At 46.3% G+C, this 15,946-nt stretch overlaps 1 protein-coding gene across 15 annotated transcripts in view; it reads left to right on the top strand.

The window, feature by feature from the left end:
• CACNA1G (calcium voltage-gated channel subunit alpha1 G) overlaps positions 1-15,946 on the top strand; it is a 138,434-nt gene that overhangs the window by 89,337 nt on the left and 33,151 nt on the right. For all 15 annotated transcript variants that reach the window (XM_061377187.1, XM_061377185.1, XM_061377183.1 and 12 more), the window contains 5 exons: positions 1,560-1,660; positions 2,729-2,852; positions 5,755-5,823; positions 6,700-6,884; positions 12,845-12,971. In XM_061377187.1, the coding sequence (XP_061233171.1) occupies positions 1,560-1,660; positions 2,729-2,852; positions 5,755-5,823; positions 6,700-6,884; positions 12,845-12,971 (606 nt within the window). The remainder of the gene's footprint in view (positions 1-1,559; positions 1,661-2,728; positions 2,853-5,754; positions 5,824-6,699; positions 6,885-12,844; positions 12,972-15,946) is intronic.

Genomic DNA, 15,946 nt, shown 5'->3' with positions numbered 1-15,946 from the left:
TATTCAAACTTTTCTTGTTATTTTCACAAGGTGGTTTTCATTTTATGAAGGGTTCAGGTTGTCACCAAGTGCTTTCATTAAAACGGACATTACACCAGTTATTACCCATTGCTAATGAGGAACAGAAAGCACTTCCCCCATTCCACTCAATTACCCTAACAAATCCCATTTTTACAGTCCAGAGTACCTTCAATTGCTAACAGTTTGGCTCCAAACAAATCCCTGCTCCGTGTTTCCAGGATGAGATAAATAGAAGTGCTTCAGCCCTGGGGTCCTGATGCTCCTGGGCTGTGAGTGGTGATTCCCGTGCAGTGCTTCATGCTCACATCTCTGAGTATCTGCAGAAGAAAGCTTCAGAGACCCCGTGCAGCCGCATTCCCATGTGTATGCCAGTCCAAGCCACGGTGGTAGCAGAGAAATAAGAGTAGTGAAAGAGCAGTGATTTGGTTTTATTTGTCTGTAAATCCAAAGCACTGTGTTGAACCCTGCACACATCAGTCTGTAGATTTATAATCTGGTGCTTTGATTTGGAAGGGAAAGCCCTGGCATGGTGGGTGAGTTGTTGGCCTGGCTTCTGCTGATTGTCCATGCAGAAGGCGCTAACACTGCAGTGTCAATTGGATTAGAAATCCTGACCTGGCCTCAGAGACCTATGGATGAGAGGGTGACAAACCTAATCCAGAGGCTGCTGCAGCTGGGATGAGGTTTCCCCTCGGCATCCAATTCTTGATGTCTTCAGTTGACCTGCTGGCTAAAGCTTTTACAATCTGGCCTCCTGACCTTAAATAACCTTAGAGACAATCTAAAGCATAAGTCTATGCAGCTGAGGATGCTCCGTGGCTTCAAGTAGGAATTAATTTGCAGGAGTCGAATGGCCCGTGTTCATGCAGAAGGTCAGCCTGGGCACAGCGTTCCCTTCTGTCTTTATAATCTCCCATCTAATCTGTTCATGCTGAATGAGAGGCAGATGCTCACCATTGTGTTCCTGGAGCTTCAGCTTTCCAGTGGTGCAGGGACATAGGGGTTGGCCTAGGAAGCAGCAGGAATCCTTCCCTCTTCTCCCTTTATAACCCCTGACATAAGTGTTCTGTACCCTTAAAAATACCCTAGACACCGGGGGGGGGGCCCCCCCCCAAAAAAAAAAATACCATAAAGGCCCTTAGAAGATTCAGGTAAGCATCTGATGAGTATCTGGAGGGACTGAGGATGACCAGGGCAGGTTATTTTGGAGAGGTTTATCAGTCCTCTGGGCAAGGGGTCTATTTATCCTGTTTGTCCTCTTGGCTAACTGTGTGCCAGATGCAGTTACTGTGCGGAGGAAGAAGCAAGAGGAAACCCTGTGAGATCACAGGGCCAGCACACCCCTCACCTGCCTGCCAAAGCTCCTTCCCCTGCGCAGAGTGGTCCTTTTTGGTGGGGAGAACATTGTATTGTTGAACTTGGAGATCTGTGTTCAGTGAAAAATTGCCCCGAGTCCTTCATTTGGAAGTGTGGGATTTTATTGTTTTAACAGTTCTCTCTGTGTTTTCCTCCTGTTCTGCTGTACGTTTTCCTCCTAGAGCAAAAAGGACCGCATGAAGGCGTGGATACGGGCACGGCTCCCGACCTGCTGCAAAGAGAGAGATTCCTGGTCCATCTATGTCTTCCCTCCTCACTCAAGGTAAGGGAGCTGCACTTAGGTGGTGCTGGGCACGTGTGCCCTTGTTACAGTGGTTTGCTCTGCTTCTCTCTACAAAACTCCCAGCCCTTCCCCTACTCCAGCACTAGATCAGGGTCACACAGGATAGGAGTATCCAGGAAAGACCCATAACCCAGTGCATGGCTGCAGCTTTGTCTAGTTCATCGTTTCCTTCATTAATGATGCTAGAGCTCTGCAAGCTTTTCACTTGATGGAGCATGGGGAGTTTGAAGCAAGAGGGAGAGATGCTGGTTAGGCAGAGGAATCTGAATTTTCCCCACTGCACACTTACAACACATCAAAGGATGCTCCTTGGCCTCCTAGGCCTATCTCTCAGCCTGGACTTCCTCTTTTCCTCTCTCTTTCCCTGCAGGCCCCTGGTTCTTGCCTCCCAAAGCCCACCCATGCTGGTGCTCTCTGGGCTCCATGCTCTCCTACATGTTCCTTTGGATATGCACCCATGCTCAATGAGGGCTTCCCATGTTAGAGCCGATGGGCCCGGACAGCATTGGAGTTCATTCACACAAAGATTAGAGAGATTTTCAGAAACAGACTTTGGGAAATGTAATTCGGTATTATAAATCCTGGGTCAGTGTACAGCCATCTGTCACAATAAATAGCTTCTATCCCTTTGTCCCATGTGCGCTCAACCCTCACGGGCTTGCTGGGAGTATTCCTTCCTTTATTTAAGCTAAACCTGAGCACTATGGAACAGGTAGGGGGTCAGATCCAAACCTGGCCACATATCCAAATTATGGAAGCAGCTGCTCTGTTTCAAAGTGACCCAAAGCCCCCTATAACATTACCAGGGCTTGCAGTTAACAGCCCAGTTCTGTAGCTTATATCCTTTCCTATTCATACCCCTATCTGCCTGCAACGTGTGCCTCTGCCAGGGAGGGGATTGGGAGATTGTACCTCATCTGCTTTGCGAACGGAGCGCTCGACTCCCCTGCCATGCACGGAGGTGCTGTGTTCCTCCCCATCCAGTCGAGCATTAATAGCTGGTCTCTGTGCCCTCTTTTTTGTTTTCTCTTTTTTCTTTCTTGGCAGATTCCGTCTGATGTGCAATAAAATCATCACACACAAGATGTTTGATCATATCGTCTTGGTGATCATTTTCCTGAACTGCATTACCATTGCCATGGAACGACCCAAAATTGAGCCTCACAGTGCCGTGAGTTTCTAAGGTTAACGTTTTCCTGTGCTCCTCATGGAGCCAACACCCATGGCCTGGACCTCACCGCTGTGCACTTGATCTCACTTCCTTTCTCTTTTTAAATGGGAAGTTGTTAACACTCCTTGTGTATCCTTTGAATGAGGTGCAGCAGCTCTCCTGGTCCCTATCCAGTGCCCTGACAGAGTATAAGAGCAGATCTTATGGCCTGCAGTAGATCGAATATCCCATTTCTGCAAGTACAATCAAGGTTTTAGCACATAAGCATGACATCTGTCTCTGTTTCCTTCTCTGATAAACCTTCAAACACTTTTCCTCTCTCAACACAATGTTCGTTTTTTTCCATCTGTTCTCCACCAGCACGTATGTGTGGTGCAAAAGCACTGGGGGAAGCTGTTCATTTCATATTCTTCTCTCCCCTTTGTGTATCAGCTTTGTTGTGACACAAAGACCTGAATTGATACATGCACTGTGATGCCATTTCCCCAAACAATTTTGTTTAATGGACTACATAAGGATTTCTCAAACCAGACCACAGCATCAACATCCATCAGTCAGAGGGGCAGAATCCTATTGCTCTTTTATTTTAGCATAGATTGTGGCTCAGAGATACCCTGGGTTCTTGCTGATGTATTGCAAAAGACTGCTCATATCACATAGAATCCTGTTTTGTTGATGTAGGCGTGTCAGGCTGTTCATTTTTGTGGATCTTCAGTGTAAGACCTTAAAACTGGAGCCTTGGCTGCTCTGTGCCTATTTTAAGCTCTCCCTAGTAGTCCTCCTTACTGTAATGGTTTGCCCAGTGGTCCTTCCCCTAAATCCTTTTCTTTTGGTTATTGTGCAGTTGTGGTGCTCTGACTCACAGCTGCAAGAACAGAGCAGGGCTCCCTGCCAGCTGATCTAGCAGGAACAAATCACCCTCCTGTTTCCTAAATGGGGCACCCTGAGAATGTCCCTTGAAAACCCAAATGCTTCTTTGGAGCCCCTTGCTTTGTCCTCAGAGAGCTACCATTCACCAAGACTGGCTCCGAAAGGAGCTGTAGTTACACAAGGATGAAAGGAATGGTGTGACATGCATGAGTTTGAGATGTTCACAGCAAAGAGGTGCAACATAAAAACCCAGTACTTCATATATGAGAGGAGGATATGGTGTTCCCCTGCATTGGAGGAGTGCAGAGACGACTGGTGTGAGATTGATCAGCATCAGGTTATAATGAAGGGAACCAAACTGGATCATCCAGGGCTGGAGCGGAGCTGGACTGCAGCCTGGGAGCAGCAGAGAGGAGATGGGAGGTGCTGAGCTGTGGGGCAGGAGCAGGGGAGCCGGGAGGAGTGCGCAGGCCCTGCCTGCACTGAGGGAGCTCTCATCTGGAAACCAAGAGAGTTAGTTTAGCTTGAGTTGTTTGAAATAATTGTACTTTGCTTCCCCGAGCTGTGGATTTTCCAGCTCCTTCAAGCGAGTTCCCTTTTCCCTGTCCCAGTTTCAGCTGGCTTATCAGAGCGGGGGATGCTGTTGCTAGCCAACATGCGCTCCCCATTGCAGAGTGCACGACATGGGTCGGGGAGATTATCCTTCAAAATAGCTACGAGCTTGCCAGAGAGGAGTGTAATATCCTCAGTTTCTCCTCTATGCTATTGCTGTTTTATCTCCAGCTCCACAAGCGGGTCCCTACCCTCTTTCTCCTGCATGCTGCCTACCCCTCTACAGTGGTCTTTTGTGTGGCAGTCAGCTAACAGCCAGAGATGTTTCCTATCACAGCTCCCGCAATCACAGTGAAGGTCTAGGACCTAATTAATTATGGACCCTGGATGGAAACAAGCTACTCTGTGGTTCCTGAGTCACTTTCAGTAAATCATGATCTGGCAAGCGAGAGAGTTGCCAAGGTGTTTTGTCTTGTTTAAATTGCATCTCATTTTGAGCGAGATCTGCATCTCCTGCAGGACTGCTCTGTAGGGAGCAGCAGAAATAAATCCAAAATCATTATTAGCAGAACTGGGGCTGGATCAATTGTATGCGTACATGCATACATGCACACATATCATCTTTCCTCCAGACTCAGCCTTCTGCTGTCCATTTCTCAGTACAGGCAATCAGAGATTGTTTAGGGATTAGGGAAAAGTGTAATTTATTTAATGATCATCATTAAAAAGAAAGGTTTCTGCTAACTACAGATAGGGAACCAGTCCATGGTCTCATCTGTAATCACTAGCTGCTATTGCAGATTGGTGGCAGTGAGGACTGCATGGTCTGGTGGATAGCACAGGAGACTGGGAGATGAGACTGTTGGGCTTCAGGCCAGGTATAGCCTGTGGCTTTGAGCAAGAGTATCAACCTTTTGGGGGCAGGTCTCAGCTGTCATAAGCCCCCAGAGCTTTGCTGACTTCAGTGGAGCTGTGACAACTGATGCCAGCTGAGCCTCAGCATCCCATGGGTCCTGCTTGCCTTGCAGCACAGCCACTCGAATGTTGACTCAATTTCTAGGGGAGCTGGGAGCTCAGTGATATTTGCACTGTGCGGTGACGTCCGCAGGTGAGGGGCAGGTAGAGATTTGTCAAGCATATTCCAAGGGGATGAGTTCTCCCTTTTTATGCTGGAGAGTGGTGTGGATTTGGGGGCAGATGGGGGGATTTGGGGGCAAAAGGGGATGGATGCTGGTGGGTGCCTCTGTCCATGGTGCTGACGCAGCCTCGGGCACTGCTTGTGCTGAATCCTCGTGCATGGAATTGTCTAAATGTTTTCTAAGGATTCTCTGAGGATTCTCCCCTTTGTGAGCAAACAGTACAAAACTTTTTTCAGCACAGAAGCTGGAAAACAGTTAGCAACCACCCAAATATGCACAGTGAGATGTTCAGCTGCAGAGAGCAGGCTATAAGATATTGTCTCTCATTTTCTTTTCCTTAGGAACGGATTTTCCTAACACTCTCCAATTACATCTTTACAGTTATCTTCCTGACTGAGATGACAGTTAAGGTAAATGAAGGTGGAGGATAAGTGTGCCTGTATTATAGCAGTGATATTTTATTACTGTGGACTCACAAAACCCGTAGGTCTACCAGCTACCAGTGAGGTGTATACTTTCCTCTTCTGCATTGTATTCAAATACCCACCACATGCCTTATTCTGAGCACGTTTTACATCAGAACAATTTCAGTGAAGTTGCTCTTGATTTACACCATTATACAAGCAATGGGATGCTTCAATTCAGCAATCCTTTCCTATTCAGCAAAGCTCTTGAGTACATGCTTAACTTCAACCATGCATGTAAGACCCATTGTCTTCAACAACCAATTGTCCTCAACAACCTAAGCAGCTATGTGCTTTCCTGAGGAGGGTGAGACTTAAAATTAAGCACGTTGAAACACTTTGCTGGATTTGAGGCAGGAGGCTCAGAAACCCATTGCTGTAAATCTCTCTTGTGTAATTCATAATCATCTCACAGAACAATTGCTCTTTCTTGGGAAAGTTTCTCTAGTTTCTTTATTTGCAAAGCTCATAAATGATTGCTTGGGTCAGCCACTCTGAACCTTTGCTCCAGCACTCTACAGGAATAAATTATGATCAGACTTTTTATGCCAAAGCTAAACAGGAACAGTTTTGTGCAGCTACATTTAGCTGCATTAAAAATACATCAGCTGTAAGGGACAATCTGGGATGTTTCTGCAGAGGTATTTTTATAATTCACACAGTATAACACTTTGTTGATTTGTTTAATTAGGCTTCTATATTGGGAGGCAAATGGACTCACAAACTTGCATCTGTAAATACTGCATTCTCAGCAGGTTGCTAACGGAAAGGAACATATTGGATGCAGTAGTCATAATTTCTTGCAACTTGGTGTCCGGGCAGGTGGTGGCACTAGGCTTGTGTTTTGGGGAGAAAGCCTACTTGAAAAGCAGCTGGAACGTGCTGGATGGGGTGCTGGTTCTCATCTCCGTCATCGACATCCTGGTCTCAATGGTGTCAGACAGCGGCACGAAAATCCTGGGAATGCTGCGGGTTTTGAGGCTGCTGAGGACACTGCGGCCCTTAAGGTAAGCAGAGAAAGACCTAACTGAGCATAGACTGCGTGTGCCAAAGGAGAACTGTGCCTCTCCTGCAAGCAGCATCATCTGTGCAAAGGAAGGGGGGTGATGAGACATGGGCAGGGTGCCTGTCACCAGTGCTGTGCCTAGCCTCCTGCTGCTCTGCAGACAATGAGCATCCTCAGGTCCTGCGGTGCCACGAGGAGCTCTGGGTGCTCACCGTGTTTTGGGACCAGCCCCTAGTGCAGCAGTAAACTGATCAATGCCTCTTTTTGCTCATTAAAACACACATCCCCTGCTATTTGTGTTCTCATTTGCTCTGTGTAAAGTGCAGCTTAACAGCTTCTTCTCCCCCTTTCCTTCAGGCAGTCAATGGCTTTCGTAACAAAGAAGGAAATTAGTAGCAGGTGGCAGATAATTTTTAAGGAAGCAGAGACTCAACTGTTGCTCAAGCTAGAATGCAAAGAAGCTTTTTTTCTTTTTTTTTTTTTTTAATCTCTCAGTTCCCCATTAATTTTACGGAGACATTTACTTTGAAAATTGCCCAGACAAGATGAAAGCAATTGTCCCGCTAGCTTGATCCCCCAGCTCTGACAGCAGGCGGTATCCCATGCTCCAGGAGCAGGCACCCCTCTGACAAGAACCTGCCCAAGTACCAGCTTCTGCCAAACAGGCATCTGTTTTGTCCTGTACCCCAAGGCATGAAGGTTTCTGTCCATGCTAAATGCAGTCCCTCTTTAATACCATTGTTGCCGCTCTTGTTATGCAGCAGCTAATAAACCTTCCTGCTCAAAGCATCTTTGTGTGCCTGTCATATCTTACTGCTGCTTCCTTCATCAAAGGTTTGCTTTGAGTCAGGATTTTCTCTTTCAGGACAGAAAAATAGGACCCTGCTTCTGACAGAAGATGTTGTTTTACTACCCCTGTGTGAATAAGAAGTCTAAATAACAATGACCGTGCCTGTACATATATCCTTTAAATATCTCAACAGCTATGAAAGACATTCTCTTAAATTGCTCTATGTGTATGTTGTTCCTGGTGAGCTTTTGGACGTGAGCTGCTTTTAATCGTTTTTATCTGGACAGACAGTGCCACTGGTGTGGTGCAGCTCCACGACCATATGATTGGACTGTTCTACGTGACTCCAATTCAGACTTTTTTCCACTTCATGTGTCCCCTGGTATCTCCATGTGAACTCTGGTTTCTCGGGGTAGTTCCTGCCAGGTTGTTGCTTTGATAGGTCTTCTCAGTTGTTCTGTTCTGGCTGATTTTTGACCTGGTTTAAGAATATGTACAGTATAATGTGTAGAGCTCTGGGTAAGAGATGGATTGATTTCCCATCTCTGAACTGGGGAGTCCAGGTTTCTCTTTTAGGTGATGTGTTTAAATCGGATCTAGAGGAAGAGGCTGGAGTTGTGCTGAACCCTACTAGAGTCACCCGGATTGGGTTGTGCTGAGCCCTGCTAGAGTTACCTGTCTGACCTAGTAAAAACCCTGCATGCTTCTTTGTAGATCTATAGGTCTGCCTGGCCAGGACCCGGGTCTTTGATTACTAGAGCCTTTCTCTGTAGTCACCTATATGCATGAGTACTCTGCAGTTAGGGGAATAATCCCATGTGTAACTGCAGGCTGGAGGAAGACCTGCCATCTGGAACAGGATTAGGCTCTTCCATTGCTATTCCACTCCTGTTGGCATTTGATATGTTTTCTCAAGAGAGTGTGTGAATGTTTTCAGCCAACATGCTGCTTTCTACTACAAAGGAAACGTAAAAAGGCAGCAACAAGCCCATTCCCTAAATATGTTCACAATCAGTTCTATTCCCCTGTAATTAGATTTGTAGGAAATGAAAAAGCAGCCATCAAACTGGGGGCTTTTCAGTAAGTCATAAATCTCCACATGTGGAAACCCATCTGCCTCTGTGATGCACATCTGGGCTGCCCTGCGCTGCCCTCTCTGCCTTTGCTGCCGGCTACGCTGCGCGGCTCAGGGATCACATCATCACTGCCTGGGATGTTCAGATGGATCAACGTGAGGTGACAGCTGGGACAGGTGACTTGAGGTCTTTGCACACCGTGCACATCCAGTCCCTGTGTCCACGTGAAGCTCCTTATGGAGACCAAGCCAATGTTTTTCTTTCCAGGAAGGCATAAGGCAGAGACCAAAGCAAATGCTCTGTCCCCACAACAGGGGAGCTAACCCAGCTCTTTCTGTCCTCCCTTTCTGTGAGCACTTGGGGACAGGGTTGCAGGGAGCACACCCTCAGTTAGAAGCCAAGCCATGGTTGTGCGTGTCACACTCAAGGGTAGGAGCAGCTTTTATTGTATCTGTGTTGGATTTCTTGGTTGATCGTCTGAAGGAGTTCTTCTTGCAAAAGACCTCCCTCATTCTGCCTCTTATTTTCTCCTGTGAAAACAACCCCGCTGCTTCATGCAGCACACAAACCCACAAGTGCTTGTGCCTTTTACCCAGACGTTAAAATACACTGGCCTGTGTGCCAATCATGGGCTTCTGATTGCATGATTGATTATCAGCCTCTAAATTGAAACCATGAGCATTCCAGCCAAGCTTTATGACTAGAATTCCAAAAATACATTCACAAAGGAGTGACATTTAAAGATATTTCCATGACCCTCTGATGTTTCAGCCAGTAGAGGGATTGCTTATACAATAACATTCCTTCCTAATGCGTTCAACCTGCTGTTGTTGGGGTCAAGTGTTGTAGCTGAAGATACAAGAGGAATCAAAATGGAAAATGTATTCGGATTTAATGTGAATGGACTTCAGTGCTGTTTTACTCTCTACAGAGTCTGGGCTTTAACTTCCAAAGAAGTTAAATTATTCACTTTTTATAGCATCACAGTATGAAATAGTCATTTCAGAGACTCTCTTCTATCTATCATATCATCTTCGCTATTTGTTTAAATCTGTGGGGGAAGGTCTTCATTAATGTTGATCTGCTACTTCATCTAAGTGCTGCTGCTGCTTCTGAGCTCTCTGATCAGGCTAGCGGGCTTAACGTTAGTAAATGTGATCCAGCTGCGATGAGGCTGGCAATGGGTTTGGAGTGTCTCACACCAGGGGTTTAACAGCCTTGGGAATGCTGAGACCAGCAGAACCAGGAGGAACTTGAGGGATTAATATTTCTTCACACTGAAAAGAAAAAAAAAAGGCAAAATGGTCTCATTTCAGTTTGCCTATTTGTCACATGCCAAATGCAGACTGGAATTGTCCTGAACAGTGGGTCTATGGCTCTGGAACACCCTGAGGGCTCCAAATCAGCTGCGTCCTTCAGGGATAAATAGCAGGAGTGGTGGGTCAGATAATAGAGAGTTTACAAGCCTGCTATCAGCAAGACATTGGGCAACATTGATGAGGTGTGGGGATGCTGCATGTTGACATGTTGAGGGTGATACTAACAATCTGGAAATGCTCAGGATTTCATTGGCACCTCTTAAGAGAGTTAACAGACTCTCAGGAGAGCAGCAGGAGTCTGCACAGACTTTGCCTTGACGTTGGATCAAGCCTTTAGTCTGAGGAGCTCCAAGGTTTTCATTAGTAAGAACTATTACTTTTCCAACTCTTTTCAAAGTCGTCTCTCCCTGTAGGGCTGGAAACAGCTCTGGCATGGAGCTAAACTGGTGGCAGCTTTTACCCTCATGCATTCTCGTTTGAGGAATTCCCTGGTTGATCAAAACACTGAAAGCAGCCAAATGCTGCAGTTTCTCATCCTTTTTTTTCTCAACACACATGGCTTTGTGAAGTCAGACAAGTAACCTCCTATTTTCTTTCTCTGCTGGATACCGAATAGTATCTCACAAGGGAAATCACTTTATTATTTCTAGAATAGGCCTTCTTAATAAGTGTTGGAGAAGATTATTAGCTTTATACTCTGGAGACTGAATTTTTTTCCTGTTCCTCAAAATTTAAGGATGCTCCAGTAGCTTCAACCACAGGCCTTCAACTGAGAAGACCTGACTTTGTTTCCCTCTTGTGTGACAGTGGACAGAACATAGTGAGGATCCCTAAAGGCACCAAAGTACCGGATTTCCATTTAAATCATTGGCATGGACTTGTTGCATACCTCTGAGAATATGGCTTGCTGTCTTCCCATGCCTCAGTTTCCCGTCTGTAGTCTGGCAGTTGTAGTATTTCACCCAGGGTGATGTGATGGTAATACGTGGGGGATGGCAAAGTCTTTAGACCATCTGAGGAACAGAAAAGAGAGTCAGCTTCAGACTGTCCATCCCAATGCTTGCTTTGTGCACTTAGATGGAGTGGGAAGAGCCCTTACTTAGCCAGTTAGGCTGGATTAACCACATTGAGTAGGGCACATCAACCTGTTGTCCAGTTGCCCCTGCTAGCTGTCCTCAGATCACCTGTCAGCCTTGATGCAGGTATAATGCACAGCAGCAGCAGCAGCAGCATCACTGCCCCAGCGAGGACCTCAGCCTGGGGTAATACACATGGGCAGTTTTGGCATCTCACACCAACCTTCTCCATACTTCCATGGCTGCATGGGGTCCACACCGTCTCCTGGAGCCATCTCAGCCTTGAGCAGCCCTCTGCTCCCTAAGCCACCTCACCTCCCCCAGCTCATCCCCTGAAACACCCCAGATCTGAGCACTGGGAAAGCTGAGGTGTCTGAAATGGGGAGCCACAGCAGCAACCTGGAAGAGACATCAGGCATTAGGAGCAGCAGCATCTGCCTTTTGTGCTTCACTGCTAAGGGAGTGGATAAAAATACCACCATCTGTTTATTTTTTAAATGATAATTGATGAGTTACCCTTGACATTTCGAGTAAATATTTAACCAGAAAAAAGGGAAATAATAATTTTTAGCTTTTCAGGATTCTGTTTAAAGCCAACTGGCTTTCAAAGCCCTGGTGCTGTACACTGAACACTGCAGTTCGCTAAAGCAGTCAGCTCTGGGGCAGGGGAGGATTGGTACAGGCTTGGCTGTGGTCCCAGCTAAGGCCATGCATGTTGGGCAGGTGGATGCATCCATGGGGACCTCTCCTGGGAGAGCCCCTGGGAAGCAGGAAAGAGGAGGAGAACTTGGATCCTCTCCCATCAGTAAAACTCCAACTGTGCTTCAGGTGGTGCAGCCAGGCTTGGGGTGAAACAAGGGGGCAATGAGAGGACTCCCGTGGCAGGAAGGAGAACCAGGCAGAAACAGGAAGGTGGGGAATTTTGTGGCACTTTTGAGTGCCAAGTGTTCAAAGGAGTCACCAGCCAGTATCCCTCTGACTTACACAGCAGACAGCTATTTCTGCCTTGGGAAAACACAGTTTCTATGGCATCAGTACAAATTGATTTACAGTGCTAGTGAAACGCTTAATTCCGGTTGGCATCAAGAGCAGGGAGGTGTGCAACCTCTTCAGATGCCTTTCTCGGTCCTTTAGCTCTCCATCTTCAGGTCTGTGAGCCTGAATAGCTCGTTTATCTTGCCCAGCATGGTGACATGGCTTCTCTAAATCACACAAGCCTTGTCCTTTCATTATAGTGTTGTCCTTGAGAGTATAGTACAGTAACTTTATGTGGTACCAGACAAAGAGGAGCTACAGAAATAAAGTTAGATGCCTGGGATTGGTGGACGCAACTGGTTCAGTAGCTGAGGTTGTACTGTGGGTATAAAGAGACTGTGATGATACTGAGGGGTAGCTCAGGGCTCTGTGTGCAGCAGCACTGTAAGGACATGTAGAGATCGTTTGTGATGAAGGTGGTGAGATGCTGGCACAGGTTGCCCAGAGAGGTGGTAGGTGCCCCATTCCTGGAAGTGTTCAAGGTCAGGCTGGATGGGGCTCTCAGCAACCTCAAGATATCCTGCTTCTTCCATCATGATCTTGGAGTTATTTGCCATTCTAACAAATTCCCTAATGCTGTTTTCTCCACATCTCCTATCTTGATAGGATGCAGAACTGGGCAAGGACAGGACTAACACAGCTTTTATGTTTCCATGTCCCCGCAGAGTCATCAGTCGAGCCCAAGGACTAAAGCTGGTGGTGGAGACTCTCATGTCATCCCTGAAGCCCATTGGAAACATCGTGGTCATCTGCTGTGCCTTTTTTATAATCTTTGGAATCCTGGGAGTTCAGGTGAGTCCCCTGTAAGCCTCAGCACCTAACCCAAGGAGGTAAGGAGGCACACATGGCCCCACATCTGGGTATCTATACTGATAGCACACTATAAACCTTCCTGAAACTGACCCAATGGGCTCTTTGGCCTTGTTGGGGAAGGCTCCTTGCTCCTACTGAGGAGGAAGCAGATTTCCCATTATTCATCAGCCATTAAAATCTCATTAACAACTGCAGTCTAACAACAGTGGCCCAGCAGCATGTATTCCCAGCCACAGTCGAAGGAGCAGTGGTTAGATCCAGTTAGTGGGGTTAGTTTTTCCCCTCTCTGGTTCCATCAAGGTCCTCTGCCCAGCTTTAGAAACGTGTGTTGGTTTTGAATCCATAGCTTTGCCACAGTCAACAGCCTGGAATGACTCAGACCCAAGGGTTTATGTATCTCTCAGTTGCCACCCCAGGAGCACAGCATGGCCTTCCAAGTGCTCTCAAGACTTCCAAGTCTTGGCTTTGTGTCACTTGACATGTTGGAACTTTCTTGAGGCTTCCCTGTTGCATGCAGTAATTACAAAAGCCAATGTGATGACCCCCTTAAGGCACAGAATGGGCTTTCTTCATCCATTCCCCACCACAAGGACTTCTGCTCTGCCTGCAGTGGGATGTGATTCAAGATATTTGTCCACTTCTTTGGCCCAGCCATGCCAGAGAAGCGTCAGGCCTGAGGCATGACATGTACCACCAGAAAAGCTCCACTTAGGGAAGCTGTTAAATCCCATTCCTGTTCTGTCTGAGGGATAGCATAGGGGGGTCTCCCCTCCACCTTTCTTCTAGGTATGAACCAGTGGGGAAATAGAAGCTCTCAAAGCTGAAATTGTTGGTTTGTAAACTCCAGAGAGACCTAGACCTAGAGATTCATTCAGATTCTGACAGCTTGTATAACTGAAAGCTTGCAGAACTAGAGATTTCTGAGCCTGCTTCCTGCCAGCTCTGCTGGCAATATCCTAGTGTCCCAGAAGTGCAGGAACCCAGGGGAAGAGTGGCAGAGTTTCCAATGCAATTGGTTTCTCATCACCTGAAGAGATTGTCTCATATAAATATTCAGACATAACACTTATTTCTTTCTGAAGTTTATCTGATGTGTCATGCCAGCTTTGGAAAACAGCTCTGTTTGTCTTTGGTTTAGAAGGGTGTCTTATGTAATATTTTATGCTAATATACTCTTTAAATAATAAATACAGCATTGAAAATAAACGCAGAATGTGACATGCAGAACCACCTCAGCAGCTAGATTGGCTTTGCATTAGACTACAGCAACATCCATCCATTATACTAAACAGATTAATAAAACAAAGCATATCCCGTAAAACAGTATAAAACCCAGACACAGGCAAATTTATGCCCAGCAACAAAAGTTGCAGTATGCTCTTTGAGTTTCCTCCCTGCTAATTGTGATTGCTTTCTCCCTGGTGACTTGCAGTCTTAGGTTAAATTGTCATGACTGCTGATGTGCTTAAGTGGTAGATACAAGCAAGACTGATCCTGTATTCTGGATGCAAAGTTCTCTGTTAATATTCATGTCTAATTAGGTGTAAGATTAGGGCCATAGCTATTTGCTATAAAAAGATGATCCCTCCAAGTTACAGTTGGCTTTCCCACGTAAATATAAACCGGGGATTAAACCAGAGGGTTTAAATGCCATTAAAAGTCAGCTGTCCACATTTCTAATGGTATTTCCTCTTAGCAAGACTGATTTTGGTGTAGAGCTTGCCCACGCATGAATAGTCATTAGTAACACAGAAGAAATACACAAAACAAGTACAGTGGGAAACACTGGGTCTTTCAGAAGTGATGAAATCTGAAGCACTGATGGGGATCAGCATTTTTGCAAACAGAGCTTTGCATTTCCAGACCCTGTTAGTAGCTGTGTTACTGCTCCCATCTGAGTGGCAGTACAGGCCAGCTCCTGGAGAAGTTATATTTATAATCAATATATTAAAACCAGTTCTTTACCTTCCTGCTTAATTAAAGCTTTACTCTGTGAAGGCTATATCTCCCCAGTCTGCCGTACCCACGGATAGTGTTTCTCCATGGAAAGATCAGGGAATACTTCTCTTTTTGCATCCAGAGGTTTTATGGCTGCGTTGTGTGGTGATTAATTTTGCATGCCTAGAGAACATCCTTCTGCTGTTGACTGCTGAAGGAAACCCATGGAGTAATGCGTGGGTTTATCTTGTTCACTATTATTTCTACTGATATTTGTCTAAAACAACAGATAAAAATCCGTCAGTGTCTTTTCTCTGTATACCCAGGTGGTGTTTTAAGGAGCCTGGAGAGCAGGCTGCCATTTCCCCCAAAACCAGCAATGTCAATAGCTTCTGTCAGCAAATAAAACCAGATTTGTTGGTTGTCTCCTGGGCTTTCATACCATCCATCCTGCTAGCATCAATCACCCTGTCTGAAGCAGTAATCATCCCCTACCAGTCTGTTCTGTGTAGAGAAAGCAGCAGGTCTAGAATCAGGAGGCTCATGTTGCTTGTGCAGGTGTAAATCATGAGCTGACTCCCCAGGAGTTGCATCTCCTTTGGCTTACACCAAAGGAAACAAGCTCAGGGTCAGGTACCCAGCACTATTTGGGCTTGGCTCCTTATGCTCAGACCAAGGAATATTTTTAGAGACCCCTGCTCAGACTTCAGAGCCTAATGACAGCTGGAGAACTGTGCTCAGGATCAGGGACCAGAGCTGTACTGACAGTAGTCTTGATTCAGCAAGAGCCCAACATCACTCGCAGCAGCTTGGCTCCTCTTTGACATGTTCCCTTGTGACCCCTAAGAGCAGAGCTTAGTCCATCACTGTGCTCATCAGTGCCACCATTCCTTTGCTAGCAGAGGGCCCCTGTTACACTTAATTTGTCCATGACTCTTAAAACCAGCACCATTAACTGGGCTGAGAGCCACTGGAGTGGTTCCACAAGGGGTAAGAAACCATTAGCTGCTCTGGGC

Source organism: Neopsephotus bourkii, unplaced genomic scaffold (genome assembly GCF_033783945.1).
Source record: "Neopsephotus bourkii isolate Nb327-2 ecotype Australia unplaced genomic scaffold, CSIRO-AGI_Nbou_v1 NB_1749, whole genome shotgun sequence".
NCBI lineage: Eukaryota > Metazoa > Chordata > Aves > Psittaciformes > Psittacidae > Neopsephotus > Neopsephotus bourkii.
Note: the sequence above shows the minus strand (reverse complement) of the source record. Positions and strands in the feature narration are given on the sequence as shown.